General features: G+C 43.1%; 1 protein-coding gene across 1 annotated transcript; it reads right to left on the bottom strand.

The window, feature by feature from the left end:
- Nucleotides 1-1,298: 1,298 nt before the first annotated feature.
- tectb (tectorin beta) lies at nucleotides 1,299-16,717 on the bottom strand. Its single transcript, XM_024386323.2, has 9 exons — nucleotides 16,651-16,717; nucleotides 16,348-16,538; nucleotides 16,044-16,195; nucleotides 15,863-15,935; nucleotides 15,467-15,570; nucleotides 6,526-6,609; nucleotides 6,189-6,351; nucleotides 2,161-2,239; nucleotides 1,299-1,494 (listed from the first exon to the last, which is right to left on the bottom strand). The coding sequence occupies exons 1-9, from the start codon at nucleotides 16,715-16,717 to the stop codon at nucleotides 1,421-1,423; spliced, it is 987 nt and encodes a 328-aa protein (XP_024242091.1). The 3' UTR covers nucleotides 1,299-1,420.
- Between the last annotated feature and the right edge of the window lie 3,677 nt (nucleotides 16,718-20,394).

Below are 20,394 nucleotides of genomic sequence, written 5' to 3'. Positions count from 1 at the left end.
ATTTGAGATTCTTCAAAAAGACACCACTCTTGGCATTCTCTCAACCAGATTCATGAGGTAGTCACCTGGAATGCATTTCAGTTAACAGGTGTGCCTTCTTAAAAGTTAATTTGTGTCATTTCTTTCCTTAATGCATTTGAGCCAATCAGTTGTGTTGTGACAAGGTAGGGGGGTATACAGTAGATTGCCCTATTTGGTAAAGACCAAATCCACATTATGGCAAGAACAGCTCAAAAAAGCAAAGAGAAGTGACAGTCCGTCATTACTTTAAGACATGAAGGTCAGTCATTTCAATAACTTTGAAAGTTTCTTCAAGTGCAGTCGCAAAAACCATCAAGCGCTATGATGAAACTGACTCTCGTGAGGATTGGCACAGGAATGTAAGACTCAGAGTTACCTCTGCTGCAGAGGGTAAGTTCATTAGAGTTACCAGCCTCAGAAATTGAAGCCCAAATAAATGCTTCACACAGTTCAAGTCACAGACACATCTCAAAATCAACTGTTCAGACTGCGTGAATCAGGCCTTCATAGTCGAATTGCTGCAAACCACTACTAAAGAACACCATGAGAAGAGACTTGTCTGGGCCAAGAAATACGAGAAATTGACATTAGACCAGTGGAAATTTGTTGTTTGGTCTGTAGTCCAAATTGGCGATTTTTTTGGTTCAACCTCCGTGTCTTTGTTAGTCGCGGTGTGGGTGAACAAATTATCTCCGCCTGTGTATTTCCCACCATAAGGCATGGGGGAGTTATTATGGTGTAAGGGTGCTTTGCTTGTGACACTGTGATTTATTTAGAATTCAAGGCACACTTAACCAGCATGGCTACCACAGCATTCTGCAGTGATGCGCAATCCCATCTGGTTTGGGCTTAGTGGGACTATCATTTGTTTTTCAACAGGACAATGACCCATCACACCTCCAGGCTGTGTAAGGGCTATTTTACCAAGAAGGAGAGTGATGGAGTGCTACATCAGATGACCTGGCCTCCACAATCCCCCGACCTCAACCAAATTGAGATTGTTTGGGATGAGTCGGACCGCAGACTCAAGACTGTTGGGAAAGCATTCCAGGTGAAGCTGGTTGATAGAATGCCAAGAGCGTGCTAAGCTGTCATCAAGGCAAAGGGTGGCTATTGGAGAATCTCATATATAAAATATATTTTGATTTGTTTAACACTTTTTTTGTTACTACATGATTCCATATGTTATTTCATAGTTTTGATGTCTTTACTATTATTCTACAATGTAGAAAATAGTAAAAATAAAGAAAAACCCTTGAATGAGTAGGTGTATCCAAACTTTAGACCGGTAGTGTATATTCTTGTCAGTATATGTGTCCAGCATGTCTATATAGTTTCATATCCTCTCCAAAAGTGTAGTAGTTTGTCCACACATACAGTTCTAATGCATTTATATATTCTACATTTTGGGTAGATTCACACAACCCAACAGTGTGTTTACCAGGACTATACACAGGATACATAGAGACGTGCCTGGGAGAAACAGGAAAGAGACAGGGTAGAAACAGGAAATAGATAAGAGAAACACAAATTGGAGGACATCATTAATGGACTTACAATACACTACAATAGTACTAATTGGTGGTATAATAAAAAAGGGTACGGAGCCATTTTTCAAGCATACATTTACTGTATCAGCATAAGTGCGTCACTTCAGCAAACTTCCTATTTCGGAGTCAGCAGCAGCATTAAAAACACAACATTAACTCAGTGGTTACATGTCAACTGATTGAAAATAGGCTATATAGATTTTTATTGTAATTATGCCATGTGTTCAGCTCTTAGATAATTACCTGTGATGTGTTCATTATTGGAAGATTCATTAGCTGTGGGAAACAGTGAGACATAATAGAAAGGCAGACAGCAAATTATGACGGAAGTCAAACGTTACACCATACAGCACAAGCAAGACCTTGGCACCTTGCTGGTGTTAAAAACATTGAAAAAAATTATTAATTTATGAACTGATTTTCAATTATTAAAAAATAAAAAGGTGAAACAAAGACAAAAAGGAGCCTCTAATGCTATGTTACATTATATTGCATGTATAGACTATACCACCCCTTAGTTGTTACATAGGCAAAGGGGAACCACAAGTGATAGGTCAGGAAATGTTACATCAAGATGAAAAAGACATACCTTTAAGGTGGAACTCTGTGGTGAGGATACCGCCACTTGGCTCTGCTTCAGAAGGGAGGCTTCTGGCAGTGCACGGGCCCTTAAAAAAGATTAGAAGATAGTGTTTAATGACCTCTTTGCTGATCAGAGCTGTATACAACCAACTCCTGATAAATGTAAGTTTGTTGTGAATGTACTAAACTGGAATATGCAGATAAGTAAAAATTATGCATTTTAATAGGACAGTGAGTAGAAGGCATTGCACTTAAGCAGTTTTTAGGTGCAATGACAGAGTTTGCATTTGTGGGTCATTCTATAAATTAAGGGGCCAACGTCAGCGTCAACATTTCAAAATTGTTGGATATACATTTAAATATGATTTTCTTGCAGCTTCACATGTGTAGTTACAGGAATAAGAGTCTAGATAAGCACAATGATGCCATAACTCCACCTAGCAACAACAAAATATTCAAAAGGTCACATGAAACATGGACACCACATGTTTCTTTGCCTATTAGCCAGGTCTGTTTGTGCTTTAGTCAACTTCTCTATCATTTACAGCCATGCTAAACATTGCTTTAGAATGGATATGATCAACAGCATTTATGTTTTAGTTAATATAACAATGTAATACAATGGGTTCTGTCAGAAAAATAATTGAAAATAACCAATAATGAAATCATTAAAATCAGTAAACTCTTCAATATTGTGTTTGGACATGTTTTAACTATTCTTGTGGGGACCAGAAGACCCCACAAGAATAGTAAACTAACAAACATTTTACCAACTGGGGACATTGTTAGTACCCATGAGGTCAAATGCTATTTATCGGGGGTTTGGGGTTAAGGTTAGAATTAGTGTTAGGGTTAGAATTACACTGAGTCTAACCCAGCTTTTGGGTTAGGGTAAGTGTACTGGTTAGGGTTAGGTTTAGCGGTTATGGAAAATAGGATTTTGAATGGGACTGAATTGTGTGTCCCCGCAAGGTTAGCTGTACAAGCCTGTCTGTGTGTGTAGTGTGAGTGAGTCTGTATCTGAAAACTAACCATCAAATTCTTGCTTCCTCTGTCTTTTTCCAATACTCCTTGCCTCTCCTTGAAAGTGCATTGGAGCCCGAGGGGAGGAACCTTTAGTTCTCTCCCACAATGTACTTTGAGAGGGAGGTGAGGAATGGAGGGAACGAGGGAAGAATCTCAATTGCATTTCCTTGATTCCTCACATACTCTCTCCTCGCCTCCTTCTCAAAACCCATTAGATAAGAAGTTGAGGGGAGGGGCCTCTGACCTTCTCATCCAATGGATTTTGAGAAGGTGACGAGGAGCGAGGATGCAATGAATCATGCAATTGAGATTCTCAAGGACAGAGGATGCAAGTAGTTGACAGCTGTTCATATTTTTAGACAGTGTCAGACTGACTGAGAGACTGAGCTACCCCTAGCCCCTCAACATCTGCTCTGTACAACTGTCTGGAAGAGGTTAAGTCTTGGCTGCAGAACAACTCCAATTCATCAGCAGCAAGACAGAGGCAATGATTGTAGGCACACCCAGCAGATCACCAACTCATCTGCCCTGCTATCAATGGCCACATCATTCCCCTCTCCTCAGTCATCACCAACCTTGGCGTTAAATTCGACCCTGCATTCTCCTTCAATGCCCACGTTAGTCACGTCTGTAAAACAATCTTCACCTGAAGTACATCTCCCGCCTAAGACCCTCTCTCAGCGCATCTGATGCAGAAGAGCTTATCCATGCATTCGTCTTATCCAGAATTGATTATGGGAATGCAGTACTTGGGGGCCTACCTGCAAACTCAATTAATACATTACAGCTCATTCAAAAAACAGTGCTGCAAGGATTCTGACAAACCAAAAAGTCTGCCAACATCACCCCTATCCTTGTTGACCTCCATTGGAAACCTGTCCCTCAAATAATTGTCTAAATAGCATTGGACCTGCGTCCCGGTCTGATCTACTCTCCTCATATGAACCTCCATGCACCCTTTTTTAAATATATATATTTTTTTAGTTCACCTTTATTTAACCAGGTAAGCTAGTTGTGAGCAAGTTCTCATTTACATCTTTGACCTGGCCAAGATAAAGCAAAGCAGTGCGACACAAACAACACAGAGTTACACATGGAATAAACAAGCGTACAGTCAATAACACAATAGTTGAGGGTGAAGCCACGCCAAATGGCTTCATGCACCCAGGACCCATCTCCAAACTATGGGTGGACTTTTCTCCCCATGCACCATGGCTTTGGAACTCCCTTCCTGACAATCTCAGGGCTCAGACTATTTGTTTTAATGCACTTTTAGTTTATTCATGTACAGTATCATGAAAGGTGCTTTACAAATGTAATACATTATTATTAATACTGCACAGATTCTCGACACTTGTGGAGATCTGAGAGGGCTTGATGGGTGGTGACATGGTCAGCTCTCCATCTAACTCTGATAGGCTTGGCGGAATTTTTGCGGTATTGCTTACACCTGTCCGATCCTCTCAGTGTTTAGGGGTAGGGGCTCAGGGTTGTTTCTGGACAGGACCCCACAACCCTTTGGGTATTAGTCATGTTAAAGTTACTCGTTCTGTTAAAAGCATTCAATTTTGAAATCGCATAATTATTTGGAATATGTGTGCCCATGAAAACTGAGTCCAAAAGCAACATTCAGGAATTTTACAGTATTAAGTTCAATGTGTAATTTAATTCTTAAATGATTAGTATTTGATATAACAACAAACAGTATCATAAATGCAAGGAAAGAAAGTTCATGTTTTGTCACATGATATTTGCCAAATCTGTGAAGACGCCAAGCAGGAGAGAGGTTTTGATTTTTTATTTAACCTTTATTTAACTAGGCAAGTCAGTTAAGAACAAATTCTTATTTTCAATGATGGCCTAGGAACAGTGGGTTAACTGCCTGTTCAGGGGCAGAACGACAGATTTGTACCTTGTCAGCTTGGGGATTTGAACTTGCAACCTTCCGGTTACTAGCCCAACGCTCTAACCACTAGGCTACCCTGCCGCCCCCCTGATTCAACTCATGAATTAAATTGAATGTATCCATGTTCCCCCTTTATATCTTAATGTATTCAAATGAATTTGTTTAGCTAATTATTATTATTGACTTTGTAACAGCTCTAAACAGTTGTCCACAACAAGAAAGGCTCTCCAGAGGGTAGTGAGGTCTGCACAACGCATCACCGGGGGCAAACTACCTGCCCTCCAGGACACCTACACCACCCGATGTCACAGGAAGGCCATAAAGATCATCAAGGACAACAACCACCCGAGCCACTGCCTGTTCACCCCGCTATCATCCAGAAGGCGAGGTCAGTACAGGTGCATCAAAGCTGGGACCGAGAGACTGAAAAACAGCTTCTATCTCAAGGCCATCAGACTGTTAAACAGCCACCACTAACATTGAGTGGCTGCTGCCAACACACTGACTCAACTCCAGCCACTTTAATAATGGGAATTGATGGGAAATGATGTATCACTAGCCACTTTAAACAATGCTACCTAATAATGTTTACATACCCTACATTATTCATCTCACATGTATATGTATATACTGTACTCTATATCATCTACTGCATCTTTATGTAATACATGTATCACTAGCCACTTTAACTATGCCACTTTGTTTACGTACTCATCTCAAATGTATATACTGCACTCAATACCATCTACTGTATCTTGCCTATGCCGCTCTGTACCATCACTCATTCATATATCTTTATGTACATATTCTTTATCCCCTTACACTTGTGTCTATAAGGTAGTAGTTTTGGAATTGTTAGCTAGATTACTTGTTGGTTATTACTGCATTGTCGGAACTAGAAGCACAAGCATTTCGCTACACTCGCATTAACATCTGCTAACCATGTGTATGTGACAAATAACATTTGATTTGATTTGAGAAATGCTTACTGGTACCCTAGTTCATAGAAAGACCCTTACCCAGTATCGACTTCCTGGCGACTACGCTTATTTATCACAAATGTCCCATGTTACATATGTAGGATGGTAAAATGTCATACTTACTGGCTGACATGATAGTTTTTCTCCATCACAAACCCCAACCTCGCAGTGAAGCCAAACAGTGGACACCTTCTCCTGGCGCTGGAAGCGGAAGGAGTTGAACTTGAACATGGAGCGGCTGTCTTTGGCGTTCTCGAAAATGGTCACAGTTTTGTCATACGAGCAGCTGTGAATGAGAGACCTCAATTGATTGAATGTTTGATCAAATGTTTGAAAAATATAGGAACATCTGTATCACCTGTACGAAAGTTCAATGCAATTCAGTATGAATTTGTTTATTCCACAAAGTTGGGTTTTGATCGGCAAGCAGTGCGAATTAGGTTGGTTACCACTGAAATACCTGTTGATGATGAGATTCCACCTCTTCTTGTCTATTGAGTAAGGAGTGGGTGTCGCCCAGCAGTTGCTTATCACTACTTTGAATCTGGGGGAGCAAAGAATGTTGGACAATTATATTCAAGAGAGGGGGATCCGGGGGCACCTCCCCCTGTTTTGTGTTTTGAATTATCATCCGCTTCTATTTCTTCATTTCTATCCAGAGAAGTGATCTCTTTAAGGGTGAATGGATGTTGCATGATACAAATTCAGTGCTTTCAGAAGTTATTCACACCTCTTGACTTTTTCCACATTTTGTTGTGTTACAGACTGAATTTAAAATGGATTACATCATTGGCCTACACACAATACCCCATAATGTCAACGTGGAATTATGTTTAGAACTTTTTACAAATCAATTAAATGTGAAAAGCGGAGATGAAGGAAACCACTTTCACCATGAGGCCAATTGTCACGTTGTATAAAGGAATGGAGGCAGGCGCAGGAATACGTAATAGGGGGTTTTAATACTCCACCCAAAAATACAACATGCCATGAAAGCCACGGGGACAAAGCCCAAAACAAACACGTATACAAAACAGGTATGTAACCTAAACATAAGCGAGGTTAAACTGCAAATACACGGGACGAGACCTGGAATAACGAGTACACAATACATGCAGCTTGGAAGCTGATACAACAGCACAGGACCAACGGACATGGTAACAATAACCAACAAAACAATGGTGAACAGAGGGCACGTATACAACAACTAATCAGGGGGAATGGGAAGCAGGTGTGCATAATGAAACAAGTTCAGCGATGCCTAGAGGCCGGTGACGTAGACCTCCGGAGCTGGTGCACGGAATGAGCAGCAGTACCGGGGGAATCCTTGACACCAGTGGTGACTTTATTACAGTTACAGAGTTTACTGAGTGTGATAGGATAAAACAACTACATTGTAGTTACTCCACAATACTAACATACAGTGCCTTGCGAAAAAATTCGGCCCCCTTGAACTTTGCGACCTTTTGCCACATTTCAGGCTTCAAACATAAAGATATAAAACTGTATTTTTTTGTGAAGAATCAACAACAAGTGGGACACAATCATGAAGTGGAACGACATTTATTGGATATTTCAAACTTTTTTAAGAAATCAAAAACTGAAAAATTGGGCGTGCAAAATTATTCAGCCCCTTTACTTTCAGTGCAGCAAACTCTCTCCAGAAGTTCAGTGAGGATCTCTGAATGATCCAATGTTGACCTAAATGACTAATGATGATAAATACAATCCACCTGTGTGTAATCAAGTCTCCGTATAAATGCACCTGCACTGTGATAGTCTCAGAGGTCCGTTAAAAGCGCAGAGAGCATCATGAAGAACAAGGAACACACCAGGCAGGTCCGAGATACTGTTGTGAAGAAGTTTAAAGCCGGATTTGGATACAAAAATATTTCCCAAGCTTTAAACATCCCAAGGAGCACTGTGCAAGCGATAATATTGAAATGGAAGGAGTATCAGACCACTGCAAATCTACCAAGACCTGGCCGTCCCTCTAAACTTTCAGCTCATACAAGGAGAAGACTGATCAGAGATGCAGCCAAGAGGCCCATGATCACTCTGGATGAACTGCAGAGATCTACAGCTGAGGTGGAGACTCTGTCCATAGGACAACAATCAGTCGTATATTGCACAAATCTGGCCTTTTTGGAAGAGTGGCAAGAAGAAAGCCATTTCTTAAAGATATCCATAAAAAGTGTTGTTTAAAGTTTGCCACAAGCCACCTGGGAGACACACCACACATGTGGAAGAAGGTGCTCTGGTCAGATGAAACCAAAATTGAACTTTTTGGCAACAATGCAAAACGTTATGTTTGGCGTAAAAGCAACACAGCTCATCACCCTGAACACACCATCCCCACTGTCAAACATGGTGGTGGCAGCATCATGGTTTGGGCCTGCTTTTCTTCAGCAGGGACAGGGAAGATGGTTAAAATTGATGGGAAGATGGATGGAGCCAAATACAGTACCATTCTGGAAGAAAACCTGGTGGAGTCTGCAAAAGACCTGAGACTGGGACGGAGATTTGTCTTCCAACAAGACAATGATCCCAAACATAAAGCAAAATCTATGGAATGGTTCAAAAATAAAACATATCCAGGTGTTAGAATGGCCAAGTCAAAGTCCAGACCTGAATCCAATCGAGAATCTGTGGAAAGAACTGAAAACTGCTGTTCACAAATGCTCTCCATCCAACCTCACTGAGCTCGAGCTGTTTTGCAAGGAGGAATGGGAAAAAATGTCGGTCTCTCGATGTGCAAAACTGATAGAGACATACCCCAAGCGACTTACAGCTGTAATCGCAGCAAAAGGTGGCGCTACAAAGTATTAACTTAAGGGGGCTGAATAATTTTGCACGCCCAATTTTTCAGTTTTTGATTTGTTAAAAAAGTTTGAAATATCCAATTAATTATTGTCGTTCCACTTCATGATTGTGTCCCACTTGTTGTTGATTCTTCACAAAAAAATACAGTTTTATATCTTTATGTTTGAAGCCTGAAATGTGGCAAAAGGTCGCAAAGTTCAAGGGGGCCGAATACTTTCGCAAGGCACTGTAATTGACGGAGGAAGCCTATAAGAATAAAAAATATTCATTAACAAGCATCCTGTTTGCACCAAGCCACTAAAGTAATACTGCAAAAAAATGTGTCCAAGAAATTAACTTTTTTGTCCTGAATAGAAAGTGTTGTTTGTGGAAAATACAATACTATAAGGACACAGGGCGAGACCCAGATGCAGACACAGGAGGCAGATGGTTCGAGTCTCTGATATTTATTAGTATCCAAGGGGCAGGCAAGATAGTGGTCGTGGACAGGCAAAAGATCATAACAAGGTCAGAGTCCAGGAGGTACATAGTGACAGGAAGGCTCTAGGGTAGGCATTATGGTCAGGCAGGTGGGTTCAGAGTCAAGGCAGGCTTGGGTCAATACCAGGAGGACTAGCAAAAAACAGAGAAAAGGAAAAAGCAGAAGCATGGAGTAACACACTGGTTGACTTGACAAAACAAGACCAACTGGCACAGACAGAATACACAAGTATAAAAGCCCAGGGGTCAATGGGGAAGATGGGTGACACATGGAGGGGGTAGAGATAAGCACAAGGATAGGTGAAACAGATCAGGGTGTGACAGCAGTGGAACGATGGACTCTAGAGATGGGGAAAGGGCCAATGAAACAGGGGGAAAGTTTGCGGGATTCCACCCGAAGGGGCAGGTCCCGTGTGGATAGCCATACCCTCTGCCCAATGCGATAGTGAGGGGCTGGAGTCCGGCAGCGGACCGCTTGTCGACAATACCTGGAGTTGGTCTTGAGAAGCGCCACCCAGGCTCTTCTCCAGGTATGCCAACAGCGGCGGATGAACATCTGGGCCAAGGGAAGTTGACTTCTTGCTCTTGTTCTGGGAAGAGCGAAGGCTCATACCCCATGGAGCACTCGAAAGGTGAAAGTCCCGTGGTCGAACAGGGAAGAGTGTTCCGGGTATACTCCACCCAGACCATTTGTCGGCTCCAGGTAGTGGGTTTGGTTGAGATGAGGCATCTTAAGGTTGTTTCCAGGTCTTGGTTTGCTCGCTCCGACTGGCCATTGGATTGGGAATGGAATCCGGAGGACAGGCTGGCCGACAACCCAATAAGGGTGCAGAACACCTTCCATAACTGAGATGAGAACTGAGGACCCCGGTTGGAGACCATGTCTACCGGGAGTCCATGGATCCTGAAGACGTGATGTACCATGAGCTGGGCCATCTCTTTGGCAGAGAGTGGTTCGGGGATAGGTCATGAAATGAGCGGCATTGGAAAACAGATCCACACCATCAGAATGATGGTGTTGCCATCAGACGCAGGGAGCCCAGTAACAAAGTGGGGAGACATGGGACCAGGGATGATGAGGGACAGGTAGTGGCTGAAGGAGGCCGGAAGGGGCTTGCCACTGAGTCTTATTCTTAGCACAAACGGTGCACATGGCAACGAAGGCAGAAGCGTCAGGAACCATTGTGAGCCACCAGAGATGTTGTCGGAGAGAGGCCAGGGTTCGACGGGAACCCAGATGACAGGTAAGCCTGGAGGAATGAGCCCATTCCAGGACTGAACTGGGGACGAACAACCGGTTAGCCGGGCCCCCTCCAGGGGCAGGCTGGGAATGTTGTGCCTTGCAGTCCAGGGTCCAAGCACATGAGGTAGGGAGGATGGTCTCTGAGTCAGAGGATGTGGCAGCGGGACTGTACCGGTGAGAGAGGGTGTCAGGTTTAACATTCTTGGACCCTGGACGATAGGAAATGGTGAAGTTGAACCTGGTGAATAACAGAGCCCACCGGGCCTGCCTGGAGTTAAGGCACTTGGCTGTGCGGAGATATTAGAAATTCTTGTGATCGATCCAAACCAAAAACAGATGTTCTGCTCCCTCCAGCCAGTGTCTCCACTCCTCCAGTGCCATCTTGATCGCCAGGAGTTCTCAGTTACCCACGTCGTAGTTTCTTTCTGCAGAGTTGAGACGATGGGACATGAAGGCACAGGGATGGTCCTGGACGGATCGCTGGGATAGGATAGCCCCCACTCCAACATCAGAAGCATCGACCTCAACCACAAACTGACAGGACAGGCCCGGATGGACGAGGATGGGGCTGTAGTGAACCGATGCTTCAGGTCCACAAAGGCTCTGTCAACCGCTGGGGACCATGTGAACGTTACCTTTGAAGAGGTGAGTGCCCGATAGGGGGCCACAAGGGTGCTGTAGCCTCGAATGAATCGCTGGTAGGAATTGGCAAACCCCAGGAAACATTGTAGCTGCACCCTGGACGTAGGTTGGGGCCATTCCACTACTGCTTTCACCTTTTCCGGGTCCATCTGGACATTTCCTTCTGCAATGACATATCCCAGAAAGAAGAGGGTAAAACGGTGGAACTCGCACATCTCTGCATTCACAAATAACTGGTTCTCCAGGAGGCGCTGAAGGTCTTGTCGAACATGGAGGATGTGTTCTTGGGCAGAACTAGAAAAAAATACGATGTTGTTGAGGTAGACGAACATGAAATGATTTAACGTGTCCCAGAGCACATTGTTTACCAGGGCCTGGAAGACCGCGGGGCATTGGTGAGTCCAAACGGCATGACCAGGTACTCTGCTTTCCACACATCGCCTTTGTGTATCTGAACCAGGTGGTAGGCATTCTGAAGGTCCAGCTTGGAGAAGATGGTAGCCCACAGAGAGGTTCGAAAGCCGAGGAGAGGAGTGGTAGGGGGTAACGATTATTGATCATTATGTCATTAAGGCCCCGGTAGTTGTCCTTCTTTTCCACAAAGAAAAACCCTGCGCCGGCAGGGGATGCAGAAGGACGGATGCCTCCAGCAGCCAGAGAGTCCTCAATATACTCCTCCATGGCCTGGGTTTCCAGGCCGGATAGGGAATATAGCCAACCACGAGGCGGTGTGGTGCCTGGGAGAAGGTCAATGGCAGAATCATAGGGATGATGCAGGGGAAGAGAAGTAGTTTTTGCCTTTCTGAAGACCTCCAGGAGGTCATGGTGCTCTGCGGGGACAGAAGAGAAATCTGTGGCTTGACTTAAGCCCTGAGGAGGCCGTCTCGGGGAAGGCTGCGCTGCTTTGAGGCAATGGCAAAACGGACTCCAACCCAGGATTGAACTTGTGGACCAGTCAATAACAGGGTTGTGTTTTTGGAGCCAAGAAAATTCCAACACAACAGGAACATGGGGGGACTCAATGAGGAGAAGCTGTGTAGACTCACGGTGATTTCCTGAAACCCGCATATTAACAGCCGTCCAGTGCACTAGCGTCCATGGGAACAGAGAGGAGTTGAGTGGGGATACCTAATTCAGAAACTATGGTAGCGTCCATAAAACTCTCATCCGCCCCAGAGTTAATGAGCACCCGGAGAGACATAGACTGGTCTCCCCACAGCAGTATCACAAAAAAGGGAGTGTGTTTGATGTGAATTAGAGGATTCCCAGTCTGGCTCACCAGAGTACTTGTACCTACTAAAGAAATAGGTCTCTTAACTGGGCAGGTGGCTATATAATTCCCCGCAGCCCCACGGTACAGACAACTGTTGGAATTTAGCCTATGTGAAGGTTCCCTAGGCGATAATCTAGCTCTGCCCAGTTGCATAGGTTCCGGTGTATCTGACTCACCCGTTGCCGATGATTCTCGAGGGAACTCAGGTGGCTTCAGGTCTTCTCGGAAATACAGTCTTTGGGGACTTCCAGATTCCTTTGGATATGTACGAGCAGCAGCAGATGAACAAGTGTGTCCAAGACCAGCACTGATTGTAGGCAAGTTACTGGGCGGTTGGGAGGTCTCAGAGGCGGCAGGCTGCCTATGAGCTAACTCACTGATTTGCTCCGTAATAGCCTTGAACCCTTGGTCGTGGGGTTCTGTCAGGGAACGAAACCCTTCCAAAAGCTCCAGCAGTAGCTCCTCATTCCTCGCAATGGTGGCTACCTGCAGGGAGACAGCGTGGCGGAGCTGGTCCAAGTCTGCTGGGTCTGTCATGGCCAGTTCGTACTATAAGGGCACAGGGCGAGACACAGATGCAGACATGGGAGGCAGATGGTTCGAGTCTCTGATATTTATTAGTATCCAAGGGTCAGGCAATATAATGTTCATGGACAGGCAAAATATCATAACAAGGTCCGAGTCCAGGAGGTAAATAGTGACAGGCAGGCTCTAGGTCAGGGCAGGCAGTATGGTCAGGCAGGCAGTTTCAGAGTCAAGGTGGGCTAGGGTCAAAACCGGGAGTACTAGCAAAAAACAGAGAAAAGGAAAAAGCAGGAGCACGGAGTAACACGAAGGTTGACTTCACAAAACAAGACGAACTGGCACAGACAGACAGAAAACACAGGTATACCTGTACCACAGGTAAACCCAGGTACCCAGGGGATAACGGGGAAGATAGGTGACACCTGGAGGGGGTGGAGACAAGCACAAGGACAGGTGAAACAGATCAGGGTGTGACACAATACAACACATTACCTCACTCCATATTTTCAAGCATAGTGGTGGCTGCATCATGTTATGGGTATGCTTGTAATTGATACAAACTGGGGAGTTTTTCAAGATAAAAAAGAAATGGAATGGATCTAAGCACAGGCAAAATCCTAGAGGAAAACCTGATTCAGTCTGCTTTCCACCAGGCACTGGGAGAAGAATTCACCTTTCAGCAGGACAATAACCTAAATCACAAGGCCAAATATACAGTATACTGGAGTTGCTTACCAAGACAACATTGAATGTTCCTGAGTGGCCTGGTTACAGTTTTGACTTAAATCGACTTGAAAATCTATGTTAACAAGACAACATTGAATGTTCCTGAGTGGCCTGGTTACAGTTTTGACTTAAATCGACTTGAAAATCTAAGGCAGGACTTGAAAATGTCTGTCTAACAATTTTCAAAACAAGCAATTTGACAAAGCTTGGAGAATTGTTAAATAATAATTTGCAATTATTGTACAATCCAGGTGTGCAAAGCTCTTAGAGACTTACCCATAAAGACTCACAGCTGTAATCACTGCCAAAGATGATTCTAGCATGTATTGACTCAGTGGTGTGAATCCCTATGTAAATCAGATACTATATTTCTGTATTTAATTTTCAATACATTTGCCAACCTTTCTAAAAACATTTTTTAATGTTGTCATTATGGGGAATTGTTTGTAAGTGTGTGTAAATGGGTGAGAGAAAATTTATAAATGTAATCAATTTTGCATTCTGGCTGTAACACAACAAAATGTGGAATCAGTTAAGGGGTGTAAAAACTTTCTAAAGGCACTGTTTGTCTCCAACACCTACAGTTGAAGTCAGAAGCTTACATACACTTACGTTGGAGTCATTAAAACTAGTTTTATAACCACTCCACAAATGTCTTGTTAACAAACTATAGTTTTGTCAGGTCGGTTAGGACATCTATTTTTCCAAAAATTGTTTACAGACAGATTATTTAATTTATAATTCACTGTATCACAATTCCAGTGGGTCAGAAGTTTACAAACACTAAGTTGACTGTGCCTTTAAACTGCTTGGAAAATTCCAGAAAATGACATCATTGCTTTAGAAGTTTCTGATATGCTAATTTACATAATTTGAGTCAATTGAAGGTGTACCTGTGGATGTATTTCAAGGCCTACCTTGAAAGTCAGTGCCTCTTTGCTTGACATCATGGGAAAATCAGAAGAAATCAGCCAATACCTCAGAATTTTTTGTGTAGAACTCCAAAAGTATGGTTCATCCTTGGGAGCAATTTCCAAATGCCTGAAGGTACAACGTTCATCTTGCTGTTTTCGCACCAAAGTATGTTCATCTCTAGGAGACAGAACGTGTCTCCTTCCTGAGCAGTATGACGGCTGCGTGGTCCCATGGTGTTAATACTTGAGTGCTATTGTTTGTACAGATGAACGTGGTACATTCAGGCATTTGGAAATTTCTCACAAGGCTGAACCAGACTTGTGGAGGTAAACAATTCAAGGCTGATTTCTTCTGATTTTCCCATGATGTCAAGCAAAGAGGCACTGAGTTTCAAGGTAGGCCTTGAAATACATCCAAAGATACACCTCCAAATGACTCAAATTATGTCAATTAGCATATCAGAAGCTTCTAAAGCCATGACATCATTTTCTGGAATATTCCAAGCTGTTTAAAGGCACAGTCAACTTAGTGTATGTAAACTTCTGACCCACTGGAATTGTGATACAGTGAATTATAAGTGAAATAATCTGTCTGTAAACATTATTTTTTAAATTACCTGTGTCATGCGCAAAGTAGATGTCCTAACCGACTTGCCAAAACTATAGTTTGTTAACAAGAAATGTGTGGAGTGGTTGAAAAGCGAGTTTTAATGACTCCAACCTAAGTTTATGTAAACTTCCGACTTCAACTGTATATACTGTATATTTTGAGTACCTGTTGCTGAGTCCTTTGGCTTCCATCCCAATGAACACTTCAGAGCCAATCTCTGATGTGTCAATCACATAGGGGGCGTCTTTGGCATACAGGAACTTGGAATTCTAAAGACATGAACACAGGTCAGTCAGTTATATTTATGTTCACATTAAGATGACTTTTACGACTTGAGTGATCCTTACAAGTAATGGACAAATTATTATCTCCATAATATTACAAAACTAATGTTAGCATTACGTTTTACACTCGGCAGCTAAGAACCTGTTTCGCGGGGCCAGACTAAGCCTATTCCTGGACTAAAAAGCAACGCTTTATGGATCATCTCCATTTAATGTCCAAGACAAGGCTTAATCTGTGTCCGGGAAGTTGATGAGAACCTAAACCTGAGGTACTCACCGTGAACACGTTCATAGACAACTGTGAACTAAAAGTGCCTAAACTCCCGTTGTTGACAAAAACTGTAGCCACTCTGGAAGAAGCAAAGGGTTTAGTAAAAACGCTGAAAGTCATTGGGTTAGAATGCAAACGCTTTCCAGAAGGTACCGGCGGTGACCTAAATGCCAGGATCGGTGCTTACCTTTGGCTGAAGACGGCGTTGTTGACCAAGTAGGCGGCCCGGTACGTGCAGCTGAACGTGTAGTTGACCGGCTGGTTTCTGACTGTTAGTGAAGTGTCATTGGACACAATGGAGTTGTAGAAGACATATTTGGGGTCTTTACCACCAATATACTGGGAAAAAATAGCAGACACGCCAAAGAATGAGGATGGGTTGTTGATTCTTTAGGCCTATCGCTTTGCATTTAGCTGGAATACCTTGCTCAGACCTGCAACTTTTCATGTCTCAGGCAAGCTTACCCCCTCCATTAAAAGTACTTTCTCACCTCGGCGTGAGTGCCACAGTACGAGTTGTTTTTGGGCGTCAGGTCAGGGATGGTGAAGCGAAAGTACCCTGGGCTGTTGACACCGCTGTAACACAGCCCCCCTAGGGACAGCTGGCCGATCTCCCAGCCGTAGGGACACTCCGGGACGTTAGCAATGATGGCATTGGGGAAACATGACACCATCACATAGTCTGATAAACAACAAGCACAGAGAAAAGACGATCTTAGAGGATGCTGATAGAACCTGTTCCATAGTGTCATATGGATAGTGATTCCACTCTCTTTAAGGGAAAAAATACTCACCTGCTTTCTGGGGGGCACAAGTCCACGCTACCGGCAGTAGAAGTAGTAGAGCGCTTACAGCAGCCATTGTCAAAGGCTGAAAATAAATATCAGAGATAAATTGTAACACATTGATATGATAAAGTCAATAAGAATTTAAAATCGTATATTCTCCACATATATAGTAAGGTTTATTTGAGCTTGTACACATGCATGCACAGCTAAAAGCTGAATTTCAGTGTACAAACAAAAAGGAAAGAAAAATAAGAAGATTTTAGGGTGAAATTAAGTTCGGGACTGCAGTGGGGGGATGAAGCATCGTTGGTCTCTGAGCGGAGGGGGGGATCACAATAGCAGCCAGGGGAGTCAGATCCCAAGCCATTGTTTTGTTTCATCATGGTTTAATAACCAGCCACTCCTTCAGAACCGCTGCACAGTCACAGACAGACATGACCAGTACATAGTTCTAGTATTAATTGGCATGAGCTGATAACGTCCGTTCCCGTTAGGATTTCTACATGGTCTAAAAATGCTCTCAGGGAGATGTCGGATGTTTAAAAAAAAAAAAAAACTATTTAAGAGACTTAAAAATGGAATGAAATGACAACACGTTAGGTAAGGCCTAAATAAGGTTAAACCTAAGTGAACCATCTCTTTAACCTTACCATAGAAGATTCATGAAGGGTAGGCGGCTAGTTCTAGTCTGGCTAGGTTTCCGTCAGAGGGTCTTCGTGGTCTGTATTGACTGACTGGGAACTATAGCCACCACTGACAGCTAGACAGCCAAGAGGATGGATTTTATACTTTTACCGGTAAGAGGAACCCCCCCGACCCCGCTCACCTCTCCTCTATCTCAAGTCCCCTACTTGGCAGTGCCAAATTGGTAGCCCTATTGTGGAGCTACTCACAAAAGCTCTCTGTGAAGTAAACGACATTGACTTTCAAATGACTATCTTCTCAGGGGATCACTGCAGCACACTCAACATTGCGTTAGTCTTTAACATTCCTTTCATGTCTTACTCTACTCTGATACTTCTAAGTTATATTCGATAATCAAGGGTTGAGCATGACTATGTTGCATCCCGATGACATATTTGAATCAGTATTGTGTTGATTCTAAGCATGCTCTCAGCTTAAAAATTCTATGCAAGTTAGATGCTCTGAAAGGGAGAGGTTCCCTCACTCGCACGCACGCACGCACACACACACACACACACACACACACACACACACACACACACACACACACACTGTCACTCTTCCTAGCTCTTTGTAGATCACCTAGCATGTTTTTCACGACTGGAAGTGTGGGATGCCAACCTTACATAACATGATGGAATCTGGGGGCTTCTCATTGTTAGCATGGCTAAAGAGCTGTAACTCTACCTGTCCCCTGACCCTTCCTCTGATTTGTATCTTCCATCAATCCCCCTCCAAGAATTCCCCAATGCTCTATTCTGATGCTAATGCTAACGCTATGCAGCCAGCTATGCCTCTTCAATAGCACTGTAACTGTTTCCCAAACTGGTATATGAATGACAGGAGTGTCTCGATCTGCTCCTATCATTTTACACTTGATTAGTGGAAATGGCCTATTCTGTCAGACCAGACGATAGTTGTTCAGAATAGGATTTTTAATTGATGTAGCGTTTCATTACCATGGGTAAAAGGGACATTATCTATCACGTAGTCATCTCATTTCAAGTCCACAACGCAAGCCATCAGTTGTGTGGATCCAGCTATGTCTCGATCCCACATTATATACAATATATGTCATTTTAGCAGACCCTTTTATCCAAAGCATACAATTTTTACAAATGAGTGACCCAGGAATTGAACCCACCATGCTGGTGTTGTAAGCACTGTGCTCTATCAACTGAGCCATACAAGACCTTCACCAACTAGACATTAGACTGCTTTTGATGTATTAAAACATTTGACAAACTTAATGTTATGACCAGGGTTGGGGTTAATTCTACGAATTCCATTTGAATTAAATTCCCTCTCACTCTAAATTCCATTGAATTCAATTCAAATTGCAGGTCAGTCATGTTAGGTAAATTCCAATAATTAAATTCCCAATTCAATATTATCCTCAACAATTTCACAAATTCAAATTCTATTCCCTCACATTTCAGGCTGATCGTGTCACTGTTCAGACAGCCTAGCTGGAAATATAGAAATTCAAGTTGAAATTATTTAAAAACAGATCATGTTTTATACTAAATGCATGAATTCCATTAACTGGGAAATGCATAAATATTGAATTCCAATACCATTCCATTTCAAATATGAAATGTTTTTACAAATACAATGCAATTCCAATTCTAACAGTCTAATTTCAATAAAAATGTCATAACTTGAAGATTGTGGTAATAAGAAATGTATTCAACGTCATATTGTCCACTTCATGAGTGAGTTCAAGAATTGAATTGGAACGTCAAACCCTGTAAGGAGCATGGTATGGATTGCATGGTATGGGCCATCATCATGGAGAGAGGGGTCAATTAGGACACTTTCCCCCAGTCCCTCTGTCCTCATACATACAAGAAAGGGACACCAGACCAGGGACAAAAGCTGCCTCTATCTCATTGTATCCCACTGGGCTCTGTGAAACCCTATATCTCTGAATGATGAGAAATGTCTGTGAAACAAAGTCTCCCATCTCATCTCCACTTTGGAACACTCATTGGTAGTGTGTCTTGTCTTATCAGAGCCCCCATCACAGTTCAGGGATATCCATACATGCCTGTTTGCAGTGTTGTGCCGCTAAGATGGTGTTCTGTTCCCGATACCTTTTAAAGATTCCTCAAATAATGACGATGTCATTATTGTGTGGCGGTCCCTGCTTTTCTCGTGTTTGGTTCAATGAGAGGTAGCGATCACTATCAGTCTGTCCGAGTCGGTGACTTGACAGGAATGGTGAAAGGTCTGTACTTTGACATCCTCATGTATACAGTGTGTACAGTATGTTCCATTAAATCTATGTTCACATAAAATGAGCATTATTTGCATGGTCTAAGATAAATGGGTCCGTTCCAGAGTCAAAGGTAATTCAGGTCTGTATGGGGAACACACGTTGTGAAATGTTGGATCTGGATTGAGCAGGCAGCATCAAGTACAGGCAATTTTCAAACATTTAATTTTAGGACATGGTTGTCTTCATGAAACATTCCAATCAAGTTCCGAACACCAGTGGTTTGTTCGTTCTGCAGCCTTTGCTTTGCTTTGCTTTCGCGTTTGTCAGTTACTCTATTGCCATTCGGCTTTTACTTTAAAAACCACGCTAGTTAAAATCACAAACATACTGTACAAAACACACAGAAAACAAAAAGGGACACAGGAAGTGTGTGTCTTGCAGGCATGTGGACATTTTATTTCATCATTCAACTAAGCACAAACTGTAATGTGCTCTCACCAAACAAGCTGCTATGTTAGCTCTGCACTAAGGATCCGCTTGGAACATTAGGGCCGTGCTCCACTGCTTAGGCATTGGATTGCATCAACCAATGGGTGAACTTCTGCCAGTTCATGCTGGGTTCATAGACGAAAAAAAGTGTCCCGGCTGTCTCAGTGTCACTGCTCGCGTCGCTGAAATGGCCGCATCCTGCAAAGCGCTGTAGTAGCTCTCCACTGCCTGGCTCAAGCAGCGACACTGCTCTACAAACTCCAGCTCAGAGTGTTATGCTTGTTAATGCCCTCTACACGGGAGGTGTGAATTGCAGGAAATTACCACGTGCCATGTGCTAAGGTAGAAGTCATTAG

This window comes from Oncorhynchus tshawytscha, linkage group LG24 (genome assembly GCF_018296145.1).
Source record: "Oncorhynchus tshawytscha isolate Ot180627B linkage group LG24, Otsh_v2.0, whole genome shotgun sequence".
Classification (NCBI taxonomy): Eukaryota; Metazoa; Chordata; class Actinopteri; order Salmoniformes; family Salmonidae; genus Oncorhynchus; species Oncorhynchus tshawytscha.
This window is presented reverse-complemented; position numbering and strand designations above follow the sequence as displayed.

Bases quoted from the DNA above. Each gene is read 5' to 3' on its own strand.
- tectb (XM_024386323.2), bottom strand. From the start codon at position 16,717: ATGGCTGCTGTAAGCGCTCTACTACTTCTACTGCCGGTAGCGTGGACT. The intron at 6,610-15,466 runs GTACTCAAAATA...TTGCTCCCCCAG, and splicing joins GCCAAAGGACTCAGCAACAG to ATTCAAAGTAGTGATAAGCA. The intron at 1,495-2,160 runs GTATGTCTTTTT...TGTTTCTCCCAG, and splicing joins CACAGAGTTCCACCTTAAAG to GCACGTCTCTATGTATCCTG.